General features: G+C 39.6%; 1 protein-coding gene across 2 annotated transcripts in view; it reads left to right on the top strand.

The window, feature by feature from the left end:
- The window catches only part of spop (speckle type BTB/POZ protein), a 96,098-nt gene extending 75,675 nt beyond the window's left edge, over nucleotides 1-20,423 (top strand). For both annotated transcript variants that reach the window (XM_003441996.5, XM_019357680.2), the window contains 5 exons: nucleotides 2,501-2,678; nucleotides 9,011-9,066; nucleotides 12,020-12,142; nucleotides 15,518-15,660; nucleotides 18,292-20,423. In XM_003441996.5, coding sequence (XP_003442044.2) covers nucleotides 2,501-2,678; nucleotides 9,011-9,066; nucleotides 12,020-12,142; nucleotides 15,518-15,660; nucleotides 18,292-18,436 — 645 coding nt within the window. In that variant the 3' untranslated portion in view covers nucleotides 18,437-20,423. The remainder of the gene's footprint in view (nucleotides 1-2,500; nucleotides 2,679-9,010; nucleotides 9,067-12,019; nucleotides 12,143-15,517; nucleotides 15,661-18,291) is intronic.
- Nucleotides 20,424-21,849: the final 1,426 nt, after the last annotated feature.

Raw genomic sequence — 21,849 nt, 5'->3', positions numbered from 1 at the left:
GTCATCTTCAACTGTAGATCCCACCAATGGCTCACTCACACTCCTAGCTCTTTTGTGTGTGATGGCTTCTCTCTATTCTGTCTGTCTGTCGCTTGGTATCTCTGCATCTGTATTCTCTCCACTTTTATTATCCCTATATCCCCCCCCTTCCCCCCAATCTCCTGCTTTTCTTACTCTTCTGTTTTATTATCAGTCTGTCTTTCTGTCCCCTTCAGGCTAACCCTCAAACCTCCATCAGGAGCAAACAAGACTCCTTGACATTCAATTTCCTGCTTGCCACGTACTTCTCTATTGTATGCACTTTTCCTCCTTTTCTAGGACTCTTTTTGTGTTCTTTGAATAGGTGGATGGATGTGGCATTGGACGGATAGGTGGGCTGATGGTTGAATGGGGATGGATGAGGAGGGAACCAGGCTGTAATTTAGTTTTTTTTTTTTGTTTGTTTTTTTTTTATGGATTTTTGGGTGTCAGCCTCAGTTGCTGATGCTTTAACAGCAAGGTCACTTTGTGGGATGTTTTGGGATTTTTGGCCTTGTTCTTGACAATAGTTTACTGAAAGCTATTTGAAGGTGTCAGCGAGAAAAACAGGAGAACGAGCATCCTTTTATTTATCAGGTGTCAGGTGCCCAGCAGCTCTTAATTGTGGTGTTAAATGTAACTGAAAACCACATAAAACTATTTCAAAGTGGAATGAAAAGTCTTGCAAATTTCATTTTCCATCCACCACCAATACCGCCAGCTATTACAAAATACATTTATTTAAGTTGATAGAAAAATACATGTCAGAAGTTTCTGAAGAGTGTTTTGTTGAATGCAAGAGTGTTTAGCCTGAAAATCAACAATACTCTAATGAAATCATGTTTAGAATCCATCTGTCCATCCATCCCAGAGTTTCGGCTGTGCCCGATGTCATAGGGCACCTGTCCTGACCCTGGACAGGTCGCCAATCTATCGAGGGGCCAACACAAAGACACAGACAATCTTTTTCGCTTACTTTACATCTTTAGCCAGTTCAGAATGACCAGTTAACCCAACCCCATACATGTCTTTGCACTGTGGAAGAACGTCAGAGTAACTGGAGAGAACCCATGCAGGCTCTGCAGAGAAAGGCCTCAGGCTGGATTCAAACCCATGATCTTCTTGCTATGAGGCGACGGTGTTGACCACTGTTCCATTGTGCCATTTTAGAAAATAATACACTAATAGTAATAATAATGTGATTAAGCTTTTCTTTAATCAAATGGTTACAAGTATAAAAAAACTACGAGTGGGATCACTTCTTTTCAAAAAATCATAATATAGTGTCATTACAGTGTCCGTAAACTTACCTGACCCTAAAAGGCTTAATCTAAAGGAAAAAGGAAGCAACCCTGTTGGGCAGTATGGCGTAAATGTCTTATAATAACAGAAAACTAGCCAAATCTCAATTTGACGGTTTACTGAGCCCTCAGCTGGACAATTAAAACACATTAATTTACAAGTTGTGAACTAAAGGAGACTTTGTTGAGCACTGACACTGACAATTTATCACAATTGGTAATTTCAGCCATATTCTTTATTCTTTGAAATTAATTCTTGGACACCAAAGTTGGTAACTTTGTCAATGCAGTCTTTGTCTTGTACTTAAAAACTCAGTTGTTCCAAGATTATATTAATCCAATCAGAACAGGACATCTTCCAATAATGTTAACAAAATTAACTAGACCATTAGTTTATTATTGGAACTCAGTTAATAATCCTTCACCGTTTAACTCTCACTCCGCGAATGCTAGCTAGAATGACTCTGGACTTCGTCATTACTAGACTAATCTGTCATGAATTGAAAGCCAGACAACCAACTAACTAATTAATTAACTAACTACAGAATGTTCCAAACCAGGCTATAGCTAGCTAATTTTTCTCTTTGATTAGATTGCACTCCAGGCAGGTGAAAAACTGCAAGTCAGTCAATCCAGTCTGTTGGAAATTACTTAGTAATTAGTGTGTGTGTGAATATGTGGGTGTGTTTGTGCTCACGAGCCTGCTTGTTTGTGTGTGTTTGCAGTGAGTCCTGTTGAGAGATAAATGAGTCTGGTTGACATTGTCTGGAACAGGTGGTGAAGTCAGCAGGGAAGACATACAGACAACTCTCATGCACACACGCACATACTGGCACTCCCAATTTGACTTCAATGCGGGTTTTTTGGCTTGTTTGAGAGTGTAGCCAGTCTGATTTGATAAAGAAGGAACAATAGGTTTTCTTCAAATTACTTCCATACTGAGTGGCTGATGTATTGATTACAGAGACAGTGAACCCACATTAAGCATTCACAGCATGTTTGATTTACCGATTTATTTTCCTTTTATGAACATTGCATGCTGTTTATTTGCCTCTGTGTGAACCAGTCAGTGTGTTAAAGGAACTATTCGCTCTAAAACAAGTTTTTCCGATTTACACAATAAAAAGGGGACAAAATTTATGACATGGGGGTAATCTGTAAACATGTGTGTGTCTTTTCAGGTGAGCGTAGTGCAAGACTCTGTGAACATCTCAGGCCAGAACACTATGAATATGGTGAGGGTTCCTGACTGCAGGCTGGCGGAAGAACTTGGAGATCTGTGGGCAAGCTCCAGATTCACTGACTGCTCCCTGTGTGTTGCTGGCCAGAAATTCCAGGCACACAAAGCCATATTGGCAGGTGAGAATATCCTTTGTCACATGTGTAAGAGGTTATTGCTACAGCTTTATATTTAGCCTTCAGGTGCTAAAACCCAGCTGGAAACGTTGTTTAAAGCAATACACTTACTGCTTTCTGTTGTCTGTGAAGATAAAATGCCTTTAATTAAGTTTACGATTGATAAATAAGTTAAGACATTTAGAATTTTTGTGATCCAACTTTAATGTCTTCTTTGCAATAATACATACATTAGGGGAAATAATTATTTCATGTATATAGTTTTTATAGTAAGTTTTATTTTATTGGAGAGAGACAAATTATCAGTTAAGATTGTCAGACAATAATTCAGAAAAAGAGGGAGAGTAGAGCCTAAAGACGAAGCACATTAAGGTGTCCGGACCGTAGTCCTATAGAAAATTCATTTATAGAGCTGAAACTTGCTGAAACTGAGTTGTCAAGCAATAGCCAAAAAACCTGAAGGATTTACAGATTTGGGAGTGGAGAAAAATCCCCCCTGAAATGTATCCATACCTGGTGACCAACAACAAGAAACAAGTTTAAACACTAATATATTGTGTGTAACACCAACCCAGCTATAGATAAATTATTGATATAGTCATTGTTTGACACGGATTAATTTGTGAACTAATGTTTTGAAGCTTCAACATCAGCTTGTCATCTTTATTTTTTGGAAACCAGAAGTGACAATAATTGGACAAGAGGAGTCTGAGTTTTCAGCTAAGATGTATCCTTCTGTGTGTTATTTCATGAGGAATTATCTTGGATCGTCTGTCAGATAATTGTATTACAAACTGTTTATTTTTGTTTTTTAAACCAGCCACAAGTGCCCCTTTAAGAAACTGCAACATGTTGGCTTCATTTGTCAGCGCTGAGGTTTCCGTTAGATAAAACATGACTGATTGTTGCCTGGAGCTGCCATGTTAATTTTTTGAACATTCAAGTGACTTGTTTTAATCAAACTTTGCATCAATATGACTTTGGAATCAGCGGGGCTGAGAAAACAATCACACGATTGTCTAAAGTACACAGTGATATGCCATAGGCAAACTATGGGCAAACTTTCTTTGTAATGTTTTGTTTTCATCCTAACAGCTAGTGTTGTTAGACTAGTGGCAACATTTGGTTGATTGTTCCCAGGAGTATACTTCCCTTTTCTTTTTGACAGTGTGTTTGTGCACAGTACTTCACATTAAACACTGATGCATTTCATTCATTTTCAGATTCTCATTTTTTTGTTTGATGGTCGTGCATGCAGTCCAAAAAACACATCCGAGTTAAATTAATGATGCTTCCTTCAAGATTATTTACTTGGGCAGCTCTGTACCACTTTCAACATGTCCTTTTAAATTCTTTCCTGGAAGTTCTGACCATTTATCACGTTTGTGATGCTTGCTTTCTTCTCCTCGGTGTATGAAAATGGTTACCCCCGAGTTGAATTTAATTTTAGAAAAGAGGATGAAGTTGCAGTGATATAAATGGGAGTCTGATACCCTGTTGTTGTTGTTGCCAAACAAAATCAGCCTTTTTTGGTAAGCCTGACGTAGGTGCACTATGGCACACACTCCGATTTAGTTAATTTTTCCCTTGCCTTAGATTATTATGGACAACAAGAACCATGTTTCAGGTCAACTGATGACTCGTGACTTGAGTTCTCTCTTCAGACTTACTGCTGTTTGGTCTCAGCCACAAACCTGCCATGATCACCAGTCTGCTGCTGCTTCTGTTTCTTTAGTTTCTCCCTTTATTTGGAGCCACAGTAGCTCATCTGCCTCCATCTCACCGTGGCTCTAGCATGTCATATGTGTTATACCAACCTCGCATGTCCTACTTCATGACTCCTCTCTGTGGTCTTCCTCTTTTACTTCTGTCTGACAGCTCCATATTTAACATGCTTGGTCCAATATATCATCTAACTCTCCTCTGCATATGTCAAAATCATCTCAGTCTTTAACTTAGTCTCCAAACCTGTCACCCTGAGCTGTCCCTCAGATGTACTTCTTCACTTCTACTGCACACCTCACCAGTGGCTTGCTTGACTCGTACATGCCCTGCACCACCCTCACATACTTCTGCTGCAGTACCATAGTTCCTCTCTTGGCACCTTATCATATGCTTCAAGGTCTACAGAGACCCTGTGGAGCTCTTTCTGACCTTCTCTATACTTCTTCATCAACACTCTCAAAGCAAACATTGCGTTTGTAGTGCTCTTTCTCGGCATGAAGCCATACTGCTGCCCCTCAATATATGCTAGGTCAGTTTGACACAGAAGTTCGGGTTTGCTGTCTAAGCAGGTTTGAATTCAGTGGTGAGATTGCAGATGCACAAGTGCAAATAGTCAGAACCAAATGTAAAGTGGTCCATTGGTACACAAAGAAGTGGCCTCGAATGGGGAGATGGGCCTTATTTAAGTAAGGTCTATTGTTTTTGTTTTGTTTTTTTAAATGGGTAATGTGTCATAAGTTTGTAGTCGCACCTTGTTTACTCATATCTGATGGTAAAGAATATAACACCTAATGGCATTGTTAAAATTGGTCTGTATTTAGATTGAATTTAAATATTAACATTTGATGAAAAAGTAGTTCATTGACATTGAATTCAAAGTATTTTAATATAAACGGTGGATTAGACTGCAAAGTTTTATGAGGGTGGTGGAGTTTGTTATTATTCATAGAGGAGTCTGTCACTATTCTAGGCTTCACTGGAGAGTTTTCGTTTCGGTATGAATGCTGTTACAGAGGCTTTTCCACTGTGACGAGAACTAAATTCTGGGGGAAATACTTCATCAAATTTTTAATTTTGATGAATAATTTTGCTTGCCACGGGGATGATTAAATTTGAATACATTGAATATCCGTATTCGCTATTGACACCTTCAGCACCTGTGTGTCTTCATTGGCCTTCAGGAATCCATATTGATGAAAATAAAGTTTCTCACACTCTCATGCAGACAAGCATAAACTTGTTTCAGATATTGGCACTTTGATGACAGCCAGCATCAGCTAGTGAAAAGTTTGAAGAAACTGGTGAACTGTGTGTCTCTGTGGAGACGAGGGGAGGCTGTTCATTATTGGATTTGTTGAAATGTGTGTGTGAGGAGCCATTTTAATTATGTGCTGCTGTGGTTTGGGGTCTTCCCCTTTCTCTCTTGCTACCGTGCTTTCTCTCTCCGCTCAGTCCAGATGACGTACCTCCTCCGCGTTACTCCCCCTCTAGGCTGTTCCCGTGACAACTCTGCTGTCCGTTAATCGCCGTGGAGACGGACAGAGTGGGATCAAACGGCGTAGGGAGAGTAACTCAAATTGGCTGTGCATTGGCCATGTGATCTTTGTACAACTCACACTCTTCCCGTCGCTTACCTTAATTTTATACCCTCTTCTACATTTCTTCCTTTTCTTCTTTCTCTTTCGCCCAGGTTTTTTATTTTTTGCTCCCTTTTTATTCTCTCTTCTTCTTTATTATCTTCTTTTCACTGTATTCTTTTCTTATCTCCTTTTCCCTGTCTTTTATCTGCGCCTTTCTGATTGTTAAATGTCTTCCCAGTGGTCTTCATGCTTTTCTCTCCCCTTAAATTGTGCTCAGTTCCCCTTTCTCCCCATGTCCATCCCTCTTCTTCCTTGCTTCCTTTCTCCTCTCCATGCTTTCTTTACTGTGACCTCTTCCTTATTCTTTCTCTCTTTCTCTCTCTCACCCACCCTTTCGCTTTGCTACTGCAGTATGAGCTCACCAGCTGCACCAGACAGACTTGGTGTAGGTTTGTTCCCAGAGTCCTACCAGGCCATTCAGTGCAAAGCTTAGTTTCCATGCAGATATTAAGACAGAGAGAATCTTTAAGCCAGGCGGACTCCCAATCAAGTCACTGAAGCGTAACAGGACCAAACTTTCGAACTTCATCTAAGAGTCAAAAGACTCATTACTAATATCATATCCATTATGGATATGATATTAGTAATGAGTCTTCAGTTATAGATCCATATGCATAATGGATAAACTTTACTGAAGTCTTTGACGTAGCACTTCTTAATATCCTGTGGACAGCAAGACTCTCTTAAAACTTAATTTGCTCAAAAAACATTGTGTGGCTAGCTTGTCTTACCTCATATATACACAAAAGAAGTATCCTAAGAGACGGGAGAATAGGAATATCTGAAGGTTATGTGAATTTCCATTATCAACTAAACAAGCTTGATAGTTAAGATGCTATCCATCATTTATTTAATGTTTCAACATTTCCACTGGTGTGAGAACACGAGCAATTCCTTTGATATTGAACAAACATTTACACTGTATCAATAGAAGTTCTGGACCGCCTACTCATTACACATACTGGCTGCTCAGCACCGGAAACACATGCCATGAAGCTCCTGTTGCAGTTTTTGTGCTGATGTTAAAGGAAGCTTTGAATTCTGCAGAGCATTGGCGACTTTTAAGTGTCGGCACTCAGTTACAGTGTTCTGAATTTTATCTGGTCTGCTGCTTCCTGGCTGTGTTGCTGTTGATGCTGTTGATCTACTTTGCAATGATACGACTTACAGTTAATCATGGGACATGTGCATGGGAAGAAATTTCACAAACTGACTTGTTGCAAGGCTGGCATCCTTTTACAGAATGTCCCATGATCCACTTACAAATGTTAGTGAAGGCGGATTGCAATGGTGCTTGATTTTTATAAACCTGCGGCAATGGGACTTCAAAGATTAAGAGGTGCTTTTGTCTGTACAGTGTATTTTCATGTTAGTCTCATCAAATCATCTTCTCTACTATAGTAAAATGAATTATTCTTTCCATACTACTGTGACAACTGAAGTAACTAAAATGAACACCATTTATTTCCAATGTCCCACCTTTGCTAAAACTCTAAACGTGTCGTGAGTTTCTGACCTTATAGCCTTGGTGTCCATTGTTAATGCTTATTCAGTTATACAGTATTATAGCTATTTGCGGCTTTGGCAGTTTTAATGGATGACACCATGTAACCCAATGAGTAATTAAATGGTTAGATAGCTCTGCGTTAATAACTCATTATTAAGTGTCTGAATTAATTATTATATGACTGACTTTGACACATACTTAATAATGTGTTACAACATTTGTTAGATTTTAATGACTAGCTAATAAGGCATTCACTTCTGAATAATAATGTGAAGTGTTACCCTTTCAGTGCATAATCAAACTAAGCGAACCATGTCAGAAAAGCGCGACCATAGTGTGTGTGTGTATATATATATATATTGCGACTGTGAGTAAAAGGCCAAGATCTACCTTTGTAGGAACACATTCTTACTCTACTAGTAATAATAGTAGCTGGTAATCAAGTACAGGCTAAGCTCCATCTGTGAGGCTGTGCTTTATTCTGTGCCAAAACTAACCACTGTCACCACTGGGACGACAAGAGAGAAAGTACAGTGTTGTTGCCTTAAGCAGAACTACAGGGACAAGATGCGGTGATTATTTTAAGCCTGCAGAATTATTAGACAGCAGTAATTTGAAATTTTAAAGAGCTGCGTTTGGGCCGTCATGTTCTGCCTGTACTGGAGATTAAGCATGACCTCTCCAGCTGGGGTCACGTCTGGGATAATAACAGTGAAAAACACTGTGCTTAAGCTTTCACTCAATACGTAAAACATTAAATACATTAATATGTCCATTTTAGGGCCATTGGGTCATTGCTTTTGCTTCTTTTTTTCCTATCTTTATCTTTGTTTATTTTGGATATTATCAAAATGTGCAAAAATGTCTTTTGCAAAATATACAATTTGAAATCTGTGTGAACTTGGATTATAAGAATACAGTTTTCATTGCAAACCCTCTTTGTTTCTTGTTGTGACTTGGCAAATAACCAGCAGCTCTTTTACATTGTTTCTCTCTCATGGCTTATCACTTTCTATAAATGGAAGAATAGTCTGAACTTTCCTTGCCTTGAGAGGATTTATAAACTGTGCTGTGATGTAAAAGCCGTGTGAAAAACCATATCTAGGAAAGGAAAAAAAAAGAAATGGCAGTGGAGTGGTAGCAAGTGAAAGTGCAACTAAAAGAGGAAAACAGATCTTTATTAAGGCATAATATATGAGATAAGCAACACTCAAGTCGGCCCATCAACATTGAATACTGGCTAAACAAACGAGAAAGGCTGTCAAGAGTCTGTCAGCAGAAAGGAGCTGACTTTTTCCACATGATGCCTCTACTGCTGTCACTGCTGTCAGTCATGTCCTTGCTCTCCTCCGGCCCTGTGGCAAGCTGTTAACGGATATCAGAGACCTCACCGTGTATCAACATTACACTCAATAACAAACCCTCTTTTCTCTGTCTCGGCCTTTTGTTTCCCTCTGTCCCAGCTCGCTCGCCGGTGTTCAGTGCCATGTTTGAGCATGAGATGGAAGAGAGTAAGAAGGTGAGTTGACTCTGTCGCTCCTGCTCCCTCAGTGCATGGTGAGTCAAATGTTTAAATTTCAATCTTTCTTTCTGTTGCATCAGGAAGCACTTGCCTCTTTAAACAAGTGTGGCTGCACATGTTCCTTCATGTCTTGCTGACTATTATATGGTGTCATCACAGCTACTATATGGAAAAATTCCTTATGTGATTATATCATTATCACTTGTATAATCTTTGATATTTCTTTGATGCCATAAAGCGTGTTATTTGTAGACTTAACAAGACGGTATGAGACAAAATGACTGAAGTCTCTGTTGCTTTCAGTATGATCACGCTGTTCCTGGAACTGAATTGCAATGTCATGAGGGAATTGGTTTTCCTTTTGATATCTCTTTTTAATCTTTTTAATATACATACCTTTTTGGCATTTTTTGTGCTGCAGTTTGTGCCTGGTGTTGCTGCTGCTCAAAATGTTCATACCTCACATCAAAATTCATTACTTTAATGAAATGGGCACAGTAAATCTGCTCAATTTGTTGTTTTTTTCATAGGTTCTGACTTTAGTGAACTTTAACACATGCATAGGTGCCATTGATCAGTAGCAAGATGTCTTGACAGTACTGACCTTTAAAGGAAAGTAGAGAGAGTCTAGTGGGAATATTAACTGCTCCAAAGAGGGAAGTGGTTTGCAGACAGTTAGAAGGCAGGAGTCGGTGTCATAAGTGTGTATTTTAAATAACCTGTCTGACGTTGTCCTATTTACAATAGAGATGATGGAAAGATGATGCTAGTTGTGATAACTTTCTGCCTCTCCTATAACTTCTTATTTAATTATGTAAAACTAAAGTGTAAGTACTGTGGAGGTATGAATGGAGTTCTGAGAACTATTGTGACTGATTAGTGTTATTAGCAGGTTGACGGTGTGGATTCAAGCTTCCTGTTGCTACAGTTCTGCATGCGAATAGCTTGAAAATACTTTTAAGAGATGCAAAAAACGTTGAAGATTTATGTGCAAATTTATGTAAAGTTAGGTAAATGCAATCCAAGTTCCTCTTGAGGCAAGTGTCGCAACTCAACAGCCATCCTGGAATGAATTGCAGTTATTTCCTGTCCCAGAATAAGCTATAAAGGTTTTTGCCCCCCCTCAGTTTTATAACAGGGTGGTGGCACCATCAGTGTCTCTGCTTTTTTCCATTCTAATGCACATTAGGGATACAGGAGCTAAAAAGTAGCTACACCCTTACTACAATAATGAGCAGAAAGATGCATCTGCCACCAGTAAACTGAAAGGGTCGTGAACCTCTCATGTGTCAGTGTAACAGCATGATTGGCTCATTTGTTTCCTGGTTCTGTTGTTGATTTGCTCTTTGGGAGCGTTTCAGAATTCTCCCATAAATCCCATCGATATAATGTCTCTGATGCCATTTCCCCTCCAGTCCTCATAATACAAATAATTAAATTAGTTCATGGTTTAGTGAGGCTCGGTCACGAAATTAGTGTAAATAGGGTTAAGTTTGGGTCTGACGTGATGGAAACAAAACAGTGTTTGTGTCTGTGTGTGCTTGTACATGTGTGATGCACTGGGTCTCTCTGCCACAGTTGGTTGTGTTGATCTGATAGGAGGTGGTGAGATTCAAGTGTGGTGATTTAGCCGTCATGTCAGCGGAATATTGATGCCTGCACAGCTCAAATGGGGAAATTATAAAGCGCAGAGCCAGGAAATGCATCTTAATTGCTGTTTAAGTAGGCGTCTTCATCAGAAAGAGGGAGAGATTGTGGGCCACGTCCCCATACGACTCAGAGAAAACAGATAGGTGGGTTAACACTCCTCTGCAGCACTCTATAGAAAAGAGACAAATGAGCTCATAAAGAAACACTCTGATAGAGGACTGCTCTGTGAATAGAGGGGAGCTTCAGACACTGTAACTACAGGAGTTGTGTCTATTTATGAGACCTGGTTGGGCACTGCCTTCTCATTACGCGAGAAAGTCCTGTTATTTTTTTTCTCATGTGATTTCCAAGGTAGTTTGGTGGTAGTATGTCTTTTTTATTTCATTAACGCTCCAACACACGTTAGAAATTAGCAGAATGAAAGTGGTCAAGTGTAGAAAAGATAGAAAAAAATTGATTCTGATGAGTTTGAGGTTAATTTGGAAACAATAGGTGTGTTTTTGATATTATACACTTAACCTAGACATTAGAGGATTGGTGTTATTTTGCCTGTTAGAATTACTAATTTTTTCACGTCTTCACGTGTTTGTGTGATTTGTGCATTCCTGCAAAAGGCTACCATGGCAGACTGCAGGCTCAGACCAGAAGCTTTTAGACTCTGCTTCGATTATTTCTCAGTATGATTATGTTGGTGTTGAGTGGTCAGAGTTGACACAAATGCACTAAACTGTTGGTACACCCAGTCTGACCCTGCTAAAACGCCGCTGGTCACTGTGGTGACGATAAAGCACTGTTATAATTGGTTTATTGCTTTGTTCTTCTTGTCAGCGTGGAGGGGAAAGGTTCAGGTTACCGTCACTGTGCCATAGAGCGATAAAGCCTACTTTGATTGCTGCAGGCACCGTCAAGGAGTGAATGCTCAGGATTAATTCTCCTGAATCTGCTGAAAAGAGTTAAATAAATTTACTAGAATGTAGTTTTGGTGAAACGTGTTTTGACTGCTCAGAAGCTTCTTCAATGTGCTTTTTTCTTTCTTTCTTTCTTTCTTATTGTGATTTTGCACTTGGAACATGTTTTGTTGTATCACTGCATGGCTGACTGTCCCTGTGTGTGTGTGTACTAAACAAGGTGAGAGAGTTTAAGTCAGGTGGGTTTTGGGAAATTTACATGAAATAAAAAAGACACTGCTGCCATGCATAGTTTTGAAGGATTGTCAAAGCGTTTGTGTTTTTCTTCTCTTTTCTTTTATTCTGTTAAACCCTGCGTGTATTCTCCTCTCCTGTCCTCTCTACCTGTTCAGAACCGTGTGGAGATAAATGACGTGGAGCCAGATGTCTTCAAAGAGATGATGTGCTTCATCTACACAGGCAAGGCCCCCAACCTGGACAAGATGGCTGATGACCTGCTGGCTGCAGCTGACAAGGTACAGAGAGTGTGTGTGTGCACTTGCACCTGCTACTATGTACATTTACACACATGCTGGTATGCATGATAATGTTCCCAAAAATACACCTGGGAAGCACCAAATGCTCCTCAACCTCTAAACACACATACTTACACATCCAAACATACTTTTATAGCAAAGGATAAAGCCGACCCAACTGTGCAAGGTAAAGACATGCACACACTTCCAATGAATCATTTTCCTCATTGTTTATTCTTGTACTCATGCCGGATATTCAGTGTTTCCTGCCTGTTTCTGTAAAATCACATTTTACTCTCCAGTCAAGTTTTGCAAAAGCGCTTTTTTCAGTTTTTCCAAGTTTAGGCCAACTCTGCTTCATATGGCTAAACCACCCAATCACACACGATTAAAGGAGAGATTGTTATGTCGTGGTGTGTTTATATGTCAAAATGCATCATAGTCACCATAACTGTTTTGACATTTATACCTTTGATTTACCTTGATTTACCTTGAAACCTTGCTACTGCTAACACAAAAGACAAACTTGTCTCATTAACTGTTGAATGGATTGCTATTGAAGCGCATTTCCACCAGTTAAATAAAACAGCTCGTGTAAGTCATTAGAAACATTAGAAATATGGTAATAAACTTTCTTAAAATAATTAATTAGAATTTCAAAACAATCATAAACATTCTGTAATATTGATTCATTTTCTAAAAATAAGGATCTAATGCCTAAAAATTGAGTAACTTAACCAAAATACGACTTAATATTGCAAAATAATCTCTTTGACTTTTCATCTCTGTGCTCAGAATGTCAACATTTTTTTTTGTCACACATCTCTTTTGCAAAATTCTTCTTTGATATTTAGTTTTAATGGTCACATACCCCAAAGGATTAATCATAATAAATGTGGTTATTGCTGAACTGGAATGCCCTAAACACTGCATTTCCAGGTACTTAATATTCACTTTTCTTTTCAAGTGAGTCATCTGCACTGGAAAGATCTTGTGGTAAACTTATGATATATGAGCTTTAGCTGGCATAGTTTGCATGTGATACCATGTTTGTTTGATTATTTTTGTATGAACTAGGGATGCAACGATACCAATTTTTTCAAACCGATCCGATACCGATACTTGGATCTGAGTACTTGCCGATACCGAGTACAAAATCCGATACTTCTACCACACACAAGTTAAACTTAACCAGTAGTAAAGAAACGACCCCAGACAACTCTTTAACCCAAACGAAACGTTCACTGAACGTAAGGGCAGAGACAAATACTGTACAACACATCCCTTTTTTAAACTCAAATGATATTCCAATTCCTTAACCAAATGAAATACACTGTATAAATGAAATAATTCCCTTTCAAATTATATTAAACAACCCAACTTATATTATCACCTTTTGGTAAGTGACTCACTAATATACACTCCAAAACACGTTATATAAATCCACTAAACATACAATATTCACACATGGGCTCCACACACTCACATACACACTTGTTGCAGGCCTGTTTGCTGCTCACGCTGGACGATGGAGAAAAATCCTCTTCTCCCCAGTAAGAGCACAAAAGTCTGACTTACAGTTCCGTTGCTCGGTAGATCGCCGTTCACCAGTCCCACACTAAATCCACTCCCTGCGGACCCGATGCTGTCTCTGCTACAGCACGTTAGCGAGTCACTGTCCAGCTCTCCGACAGTCCATAGCGGCTGCCTCCGTGGCGCAGCCAAGCAGTCCGGGCTAGCCTTTAGCCTCGGCGATCGTAGCTGGAAACACAGTTTTCCACGGTGGTGCGACCATTGAAACAAAAAGTCACTTCACCCACACTCTGTTGCGAAGCTCCCACACGGTTAGCTTTCTAGTCACACACTCTTTTGTACTAGTTAACCTCAGTAAAACTAGCCGAGTCTCTCACTTTGGTTCAGCTAACCTCGTGCATCTCTCCATGCCGTTCTCTTCTCCTCCTCCATTGCAACAGATACACAGGTCCCGTTTTATGCTACCTTCACGGGCCTCCAGAAAATTAGAACTCTGAACAATATTTTAACTCCCTTCAGAGTTACATACCATAAAATAATACTTTATGATTAACATAACAGTTTGATTGCTCTAATTACCTGTATTTACCTTGTGACATATTACAGGGCAAATTAAATTCAGGGTACAGTTACATCACATAACTGTGAACACCTTATGTTACCGTGGCGTTCAAGTCCATGGGAATTATGAGTATCTACGCCCAAATTCGGGCTACATTAGTATCGGTTCATGGTATCGGTTAACTTTTACGAGTACGAGTACGCACACATTTTACAGTATCGGCCCCGATACCCGATACCAGTATCGGTATCGGTGCATCCCTAGTATGAACTAATTTATTCACAGAGGAGTTCCAAGCAGTGTAAAGGCTTTAGTAGTGTTTACCTTTGTATTTTTTTAGTATTTATACCAAGTCATCTAATCTCACCTGTGTTGAACTTGTTTTACTCATCTTGGTTATTGTAGATCACGAATGCATCATTTTTCTGTGCTTGTTAAATAGCGGTCTGTAAATGTGTATCATTTTAGCAGGGACTAATTAGAGCTAGTTACTAGGAAGAATTTTTACATTACATTTTTTCTATTTAAGTGATTATGAAATCACGAACATTCCTAATAGTCGTAGCTTAATGTGCAAATTTAGCTCAAAGAACCATGTGACTCAGCATAGCTTCACTGCTACCATGATCTTAGACTTTGCAGAAATTTTGCCAAAGGGTTTAAAACACTTGCAACCAAAAAACATTTAACTTGTCACTAGTTCCTAACTTATGTCTTTGGAGCAAGACAGATAATTCCTGTCTTTTTTGCATTCAACAATAAATAGAAACTGGTAGTTTTGGGATTTTCATGAACCAGTAGCCCTATTTAAATCTTTCCACGTGCTTACTTGTCGTTTTTAAAAAGTCTTATTTAACGACAAATCATTTAAATTATATCTGAATGTAGATAGGCAGAGAATGTAACTTGTTAAATTAAAAGAAAGTACTGCGACATTAAACTGTAGTCTCCGCTAAACCTCTACGAGTCATCTTGAAGTGTGTGTGAATATGAGAGAAGGTTATTGTAGCTGGCAATTTTGTAATCAGACTCGGTGGAAATAATTTTTTGCTTCTCGTGTAATGCTATTCCATCATCAGTTCCTACTCAGTATGCATATCTGTCACTTACCCTTCTCTTTGCCATATTTTTTTCTTATTCAATTTAATGCTTGTTGCCACTGCGGTGGAGTAATTCTGTGTTACCGTATCATTACACACCGCTGCTACAGTTGTTGGTGGCAGCGCTGTTTAAGTAATTTAGTTTACCTGCTGTTTATCCTCCCTCTCTGTCATTTGTAGTATGCTCTGGAGAGGTTGAAGGTGATGTGTGAGGACGCTCTTTGCACGAATCTGTCTGTGGAGAATGCCGCAGAGATCCTTATCCTGGCTGACCTGCACAGTGCAGATCAGCTCAAGACGCAGGCTGTGGACTTCATCAACTTGTGAGTTACACGCTCACGCTGAGATCATCCATCTTGAGAACTACCTCCACACTAATGCAAATATTTTTTTCACCGACACACGCACGCTTCTGCGTTCGGCTTTTTGTCAGGGGATGTCATTAATTTTCAGTGGGAGCAATTTTTGTCTCCCGAGGAAATTTAATTTAATCTCCAGATCAGATGATTTTGCTGCCGTATCATATTGGTCCATTTAGCAATAAACCTCAGCTGCTGATGTTAATCATGCTGCGTGCAGCCTGTTTAGGTACGATGGGGCCTATTAGCATCAATGACTACTATTTATGTTCACAGACAGGTGATTGATCCAGTGTTTCAATGCCCACTTGAAACAAAAAGCTTTCTCTCAGTCGCTACCTGAATTGCTTATCACCTTACCCGTGTTTGTTCAAACTGTGTGTCTTAGAGCCAGACACATTTTCCATCCCTTTGTTCATTCCTCTGTCCTCTCTTTACAGCTTCATGTCCTTTCCTTGTTCCTGCCTGGGCTTAGTCTCCCTCCCTTTTCCATTCACTCCCATTATCCTTTCCTTTCCCCCCTTTTCTCCCCGTCTCCCACCTCTGTTTTGTGCTTAAGAGCTCATGTGTGCCTAAAGGTGTTCAGTAATGCAGATTTCTCCCCCTAATCCCAGTCATTAATTGTGGTTATGGGCGTTATGACAGTTTAATTTGCGACAGCGTTGTTGTGGTGGTGGGAAAATTGGCCACAGGGGACTCCTGGCCAGCAAAGCGTTATCAACCCAGCTCCTGCAGACACAATCGACAGCAACAAGAGCAGCAAAACAAAAATCAATTTAGAGGACAAATATCGAAAACGGACGACACAGAGAAACCAATAATCCTACCCCCAGAAGCACCTTAACCTCTTTCCACACCAGTCCTTACAAGCAGTTTACAGTCATGTAGTTGAGACAATAAGAGTCCTCTTTATCCTTCCTCTGTCTCATTTATTCATCCTCACCAGGGATGCAGCAGAGAGGAAAGACACCTAAACTCCCCTAATCCACTTTGTTTACAGAAAAGAGCTCACAGAGTTTTTTTTAGACCAGCATGTAAACACAACACGAGTTATGTGAAGCACAGAAAAAATGCCTTTTTAGTAGATTTTTTTGCTATTGGTAACTTATAATTACCACTGACTGGAGACTATAGTTTGATTTACCTTCACATCACTGCTCTACTCCCCGTCACTCTCTTCCTATCTCTCTCCATGACGTTTGATTACTCTTTGTCACCTCCCTTTTTCTTTATTTGTCACTGCTGCCGTCTTATTCTCCCCTCCATCGGTCCATCCCTTCCCCTCCCTCTCCTGCTGTGGCTGCTCTCGTCGTGCCCTTTCGCTGCCCTCAGCTTGAGCGTACTGGCCATTACTGTGAGCAGGGCTTCACTTCCTCCACAGAGAATAGGGTCAGAGGTTGGCTGGAGGTCTGGAGCTGCTGTGTGGGAAGCATATGACCACACATTCACGCCGACACACACACAAACAGCCAGAGCGCCAAGAGTAGACGCGCCAAAACATAAACACGCGTGTACACGCACACGCATGCGGTTGTTTATTTACACACAATAAAACATGAAAAATGTCATTAAAGGCCACACAGCGGTGTGCGTGATAGTGCATCCCAGCACCCTGAGGGTGTCAGGAGGTTGAGGACTGCCACAGGGTCTGCTGGTGTAAGCTCAACCACAAGTAAACTGATCAGCACTTAATTAGAAAACCTTCCCAACTTTTTCCTTCCTTTTCCCAACTAAGGAAAAACCATTTAGTTTAAATGTCTGAGGATCTTTCGAGAGCAAACAAATGAACAGTTAATGGAATTATTTCAGCTGAAATAGACACATGCTAGCCATCTTTATTTCTCCTCATTACAATACCAGGTGTGAACAATGAAACCTAAACGTGGAATGCTTTGAAAATGGGAACTGGTTATCATTTATGTGCCTTTTTTTGCTTTTATCTGTGAGATTCTCATGTGGTCTCTAAAATGAACTCTCTATGTACTATATATACTATAATATATGAATTATAGTACATGTTAAGAGTACTGTATAATAGTATTGTATAAAAGAGTCCAAAAAACCAAAAGATTCAGTTTACCATCATTAGACCCAGAAAAGCAGGAAATCCTCACAATTATAACTTATCAAATGTAACGTTTAACATTTTTGTTTAAAATTCGACTCTCAGAAATAAACAGATTATCATTATTGTTCCTGAATAATTTCCTGTTCATTAGCTGATGAATCAAGTAATTATTTCATGATATGATATAAAAAAAACATTATGACTTAACCTTTTTATCGCATGCCTGTATATTTGTGCAACTTTAATGATGCCTTTTTATTTGCGTGATGTTATTTATCACAAAGATGACCCCAAAGGTTAAATATTTAAAAATATAAAATAAATAACAGCCTCACCAGCTGGTATGACAAATCTGTAATGTCTCAAAGCTGCTCTCCACACAGATGGAGTCTTATAATCCCAAACTCTTTCTCTCTGAAAAAAAGATTAATTTGTGTACTTTGTTTGGATATCTGTTTAGTTTCTTAATTTAACATCTTTTCCTGCTTTCCGTTTCCTTTGTATTTCATTTCCCTTTTTTCTCTCAGTCACGCTGCTGATGTGATGGAGACATCAGGATGGAAATCCATGGTGATCTCTCACCCACACCTGGTTGCAGAGGCCTATCATTCTCTGGCCTCGGCCCAGTGTCCCTTCCTGGGTCCCCCAAGAAAGCGCCTGAAACAGTCCTAGTGGTCTGGAGCGATTCTCCCGACCTAACCCTGCTGCGTCCTCCCATACCAGCAGCCTCACTGCTCCTCTCTCCCAATCCTACTTTTGTACCTATAGCATCCCAAGATGCCCACAACTGACACCTAGGGCTTGGGTACAGATATAGCAAGGGCAGCTATACAGCTGGGCAGCACAGAGAATTATTGGACTAATGCTATAGAGGAGGTACTACACATCACTGTAAGATGAACTGAGTGAATACCATAAGACCCGGACCTGGATATTTAAGGATTGCAAGCCCAAAGCCTTGCTTATTCAATGATATTGGAAGGCTACAACTCTATTCTGCGTGTCAGGCACGTAAAGAACTGATCTCCTGTCTGAAAGTGAAAAGTCAATGCTGAGTCCCTGAAAATATTTGTCTGTGACGTCTTGTCTTGTAACCCAAACTGTGCTTGTGAAGAGACAAGTGAAGAGGATCAACCAACAGGAAAGTGAAAGACTGTTGTTCCCATTATTGGAGACCTTAATGGTGTTCAGTGTGTTGTTTTTCTAAGGCTTGAACAATTGTCTTGATATTTTTTTTTTCCATGAAAGAATATAAATGTAAACTGTTTAACTGTTAAAATCAGGCAGGCACGTTGAGTTGTTTAGCTCAGATTTTGACTAATTTCAGACTGGTGACAGAGTTCTGCCAGATTGTTGTCATTTAGCAAGTAGCTCTGTTTGAATAATAACATCGATAACAGTACGGCTCTTGGATGACTGAGGACATGACAGTAATTTCACAAGAGTCCGACCAAAGTATTCACTGTAATCTATAGTGGGCATGTTTTAGTGGGCAATATTTTAATATCTAGTGGGCAATGTTTTAATAATACTGGCATAGTATTTGTTGTCTTGTGACATTAACTGTGCTTCAAAGCTGACAGACCACACAGCCATAGAGTATTTGCTCTTTTTATGTTTTCTTCTTATTTGTCATTCATTGTAGAATTGCACAAAATAATGCTTTTTTGCCATTTTTTTTTTAACACAGTTTTGCAGTCCTATTATTTAGTTTTCTTATTCATTTCGACTGTATTGGAACTTCACTTGAGAAAATTGGCTTTTTATTGTTACACTCCTGCTGGTGGTCAGTTGATCCATACGATCCATAAGCATAAATGAAATGTAGGAAAGGCCAATTAAAGAGAGCGCTGCCAGCTAACACAACAGAGAAGGTATCTGTCAGTTTCAAAACATGACATGTTTTACATTAACCTGTTGACCTCAGGCAAGAGAGACACTTGCTTTTTAACCATGCAGTAATGTAAACATCCACTTGCAGTGATAATATAACATTTTATGTGCTTGACTCCCTACTACTCATGTTAGTGGAGGATTCCACCAGAGGGCTTCCATATTTGCATGACCTAAAACAGTAAATTTCTTTGAAGAAGTTTATTCTCACTGGGACTTCAATTGATAAAGCTCAACGTCTCCATTTTGTTTTACCCCTGCTCCCTTGTCACAGGGGTAGCCACAGTGGGTGGCTTTGATGGTTTGATCGTGCTTGATGTTTTTCCTCATGCAACCACAATGGGGAATTTGTCTTTCTGGCTAGAATTGAACCAGCGACCTTTTGCTTGGCAAGCAAACCACTAAACTATGGAGCCACCTCCATCCAGAGCTCAAAACGATCAGAGTTGTTTGTTACTATGTCTAATTTACATATACCTAAGATCACACTCATACTGAAGCGTAGTTGTCTCTGTGCAGAGGCAACAGCACATCATAGAGATGCCAGCATGTCTATACAGACTCTTGTACTTACCGTTGGTGTGCTTCTTGAATCTTCTGGAAGCACATATCTTTATTTTTTGATGACATTCACAACTGAAGCTCCAAACACTCACCATCATGCGCATAGTTAAAACCAAGTATATCTCATGCCTTAATGTGTTCCCTTGACTTGTTCACCGTTTTGCCCTTTAAAACTGTAAAATACATATATTTTTGAATTTTTTCCCAGCATGTTGGTGTCTTTTTTTCTAATACTTCATATTTTCTTTCTTTCTGATTATGCAGTTTGACCACATTTACAGGTCACTAGCTAATTAATGCACAGCTTCTTTCAGCTTGGTGCTAGGTCACTGTGTTTCAGTGTCACATTTTAGTTTCAAGTGTAATCCTGCTGTGATCAGCGTTCAATCTCCTGTGCAGATGTTGTCGACCTTAGCAGATCACATGGGTCTCATACACAGTTGTGTAGCATGCAGACTTAGCTCTCAGGCTTCTTTGACTGGGTCTCTTGCTTAGAGAACAGATAGGTTGTAATCACTTCAGAGACTCAGACCTTTGTCTCGGACTGTATTTTAACAGGGATTTCTTTGTGTTGACCAAAGTAGAGGCCCTCCGAGCTTTAGGGAAGCTCTTCCCTGAGCCCTTTAAATCACTCCTCATCAAACAGTCAGCCGTGGCCACCGGTCTTTGGGGATAATCTGGCATTGTGCTGGCGCTCATCAAACACACAAATGGCCATTATTTGTGATACAGACAGTATACAGGGGCTTAATGTTTGGGCACATGGGAGTAGAACTGATTCAACTACATACATCAGATATCAAGTTATGATGCAAGTTTATGTAACAGTTTTGTGAGTCATGGTGAACAAATTTTACGCCTTTGAGTGTAGTGTTTGTGCGAGTAGAAAAATGAGAGAAGAGAGTTGTAAGGAGGCCATCCATGCATGAACCTTCGGTGGTTGTGAGTCATTCTCTAAAGAAAATAATAATTTAGCAATAATTTCAAACTGGACAGTTTTATATTAACAGGCTTTTTATTACACATCATCTGTGCAAACCAGCATTGAGAAGAAGAGCTGGACAAATACATGCATAAAATTATGATCTTTTTAATAACTAGTGAACAAAGTCATCTGTGTGTAAAAGCACTTCCACAAAGTAATTTATACAACTGGGTCATTCAGGTGCCTTTTTCAGTTCACATAGACTCAATTCATTGGTGTTTATTTTTTTATTTTTCTGAATTTGTATATTGCATTTAACCAGTCACTTTGTGCTTTGTGTGATTTCTCAAGTTGGCAGAGACAAAGACATTTTTAAAAGTTTTTGTTAAGGCAAAAAGGATATATTCTTTATATTAATATATTTACAACATTTGCAAATGCGGATATATTTTTGGGACTAAAATAATTGGCTAGTGTTCAAACATCTGTACTGCCCATGGATCTGAAGTCGTCATGAGGCACACCTTCTAAAGGTGCTGAGAGAAACTGCGCTAAGATCCTCTGGGACTGCAGCATCCAGACTGACAAACAGCTGCTGGCTAACCAACCGAATATAGTGGTGGTAACTCAGAGCAGAAGAGGGCAGTTGTGATAGATGTGGCAATCCCAGGTGATGGTAATATCCAAAAGGAAGGAAGGAGAT

The sequence above is a fragment of the Oreochromis niloticus genome, linkage group LG4 (assembly GCF_001858045.2).
Source record: "Oreochromis niloticus isolate F11D_XX linkage group LG4, O_niloticus_UMD_NMBU, whole genome shotgun sequence".
Classification (NCBI taxonomy): Eukaryota; Metazoa; Chordata; class Actinopteri; order Cichliformes; family Cichlidae; genus Oreochromis; species Oreochromis niloticus.
The sequence above is the reverse complement of the archived record's forward strand: the minus strand, read 5'-3'. Positions and strand labels throughout refer to the sequence as shown.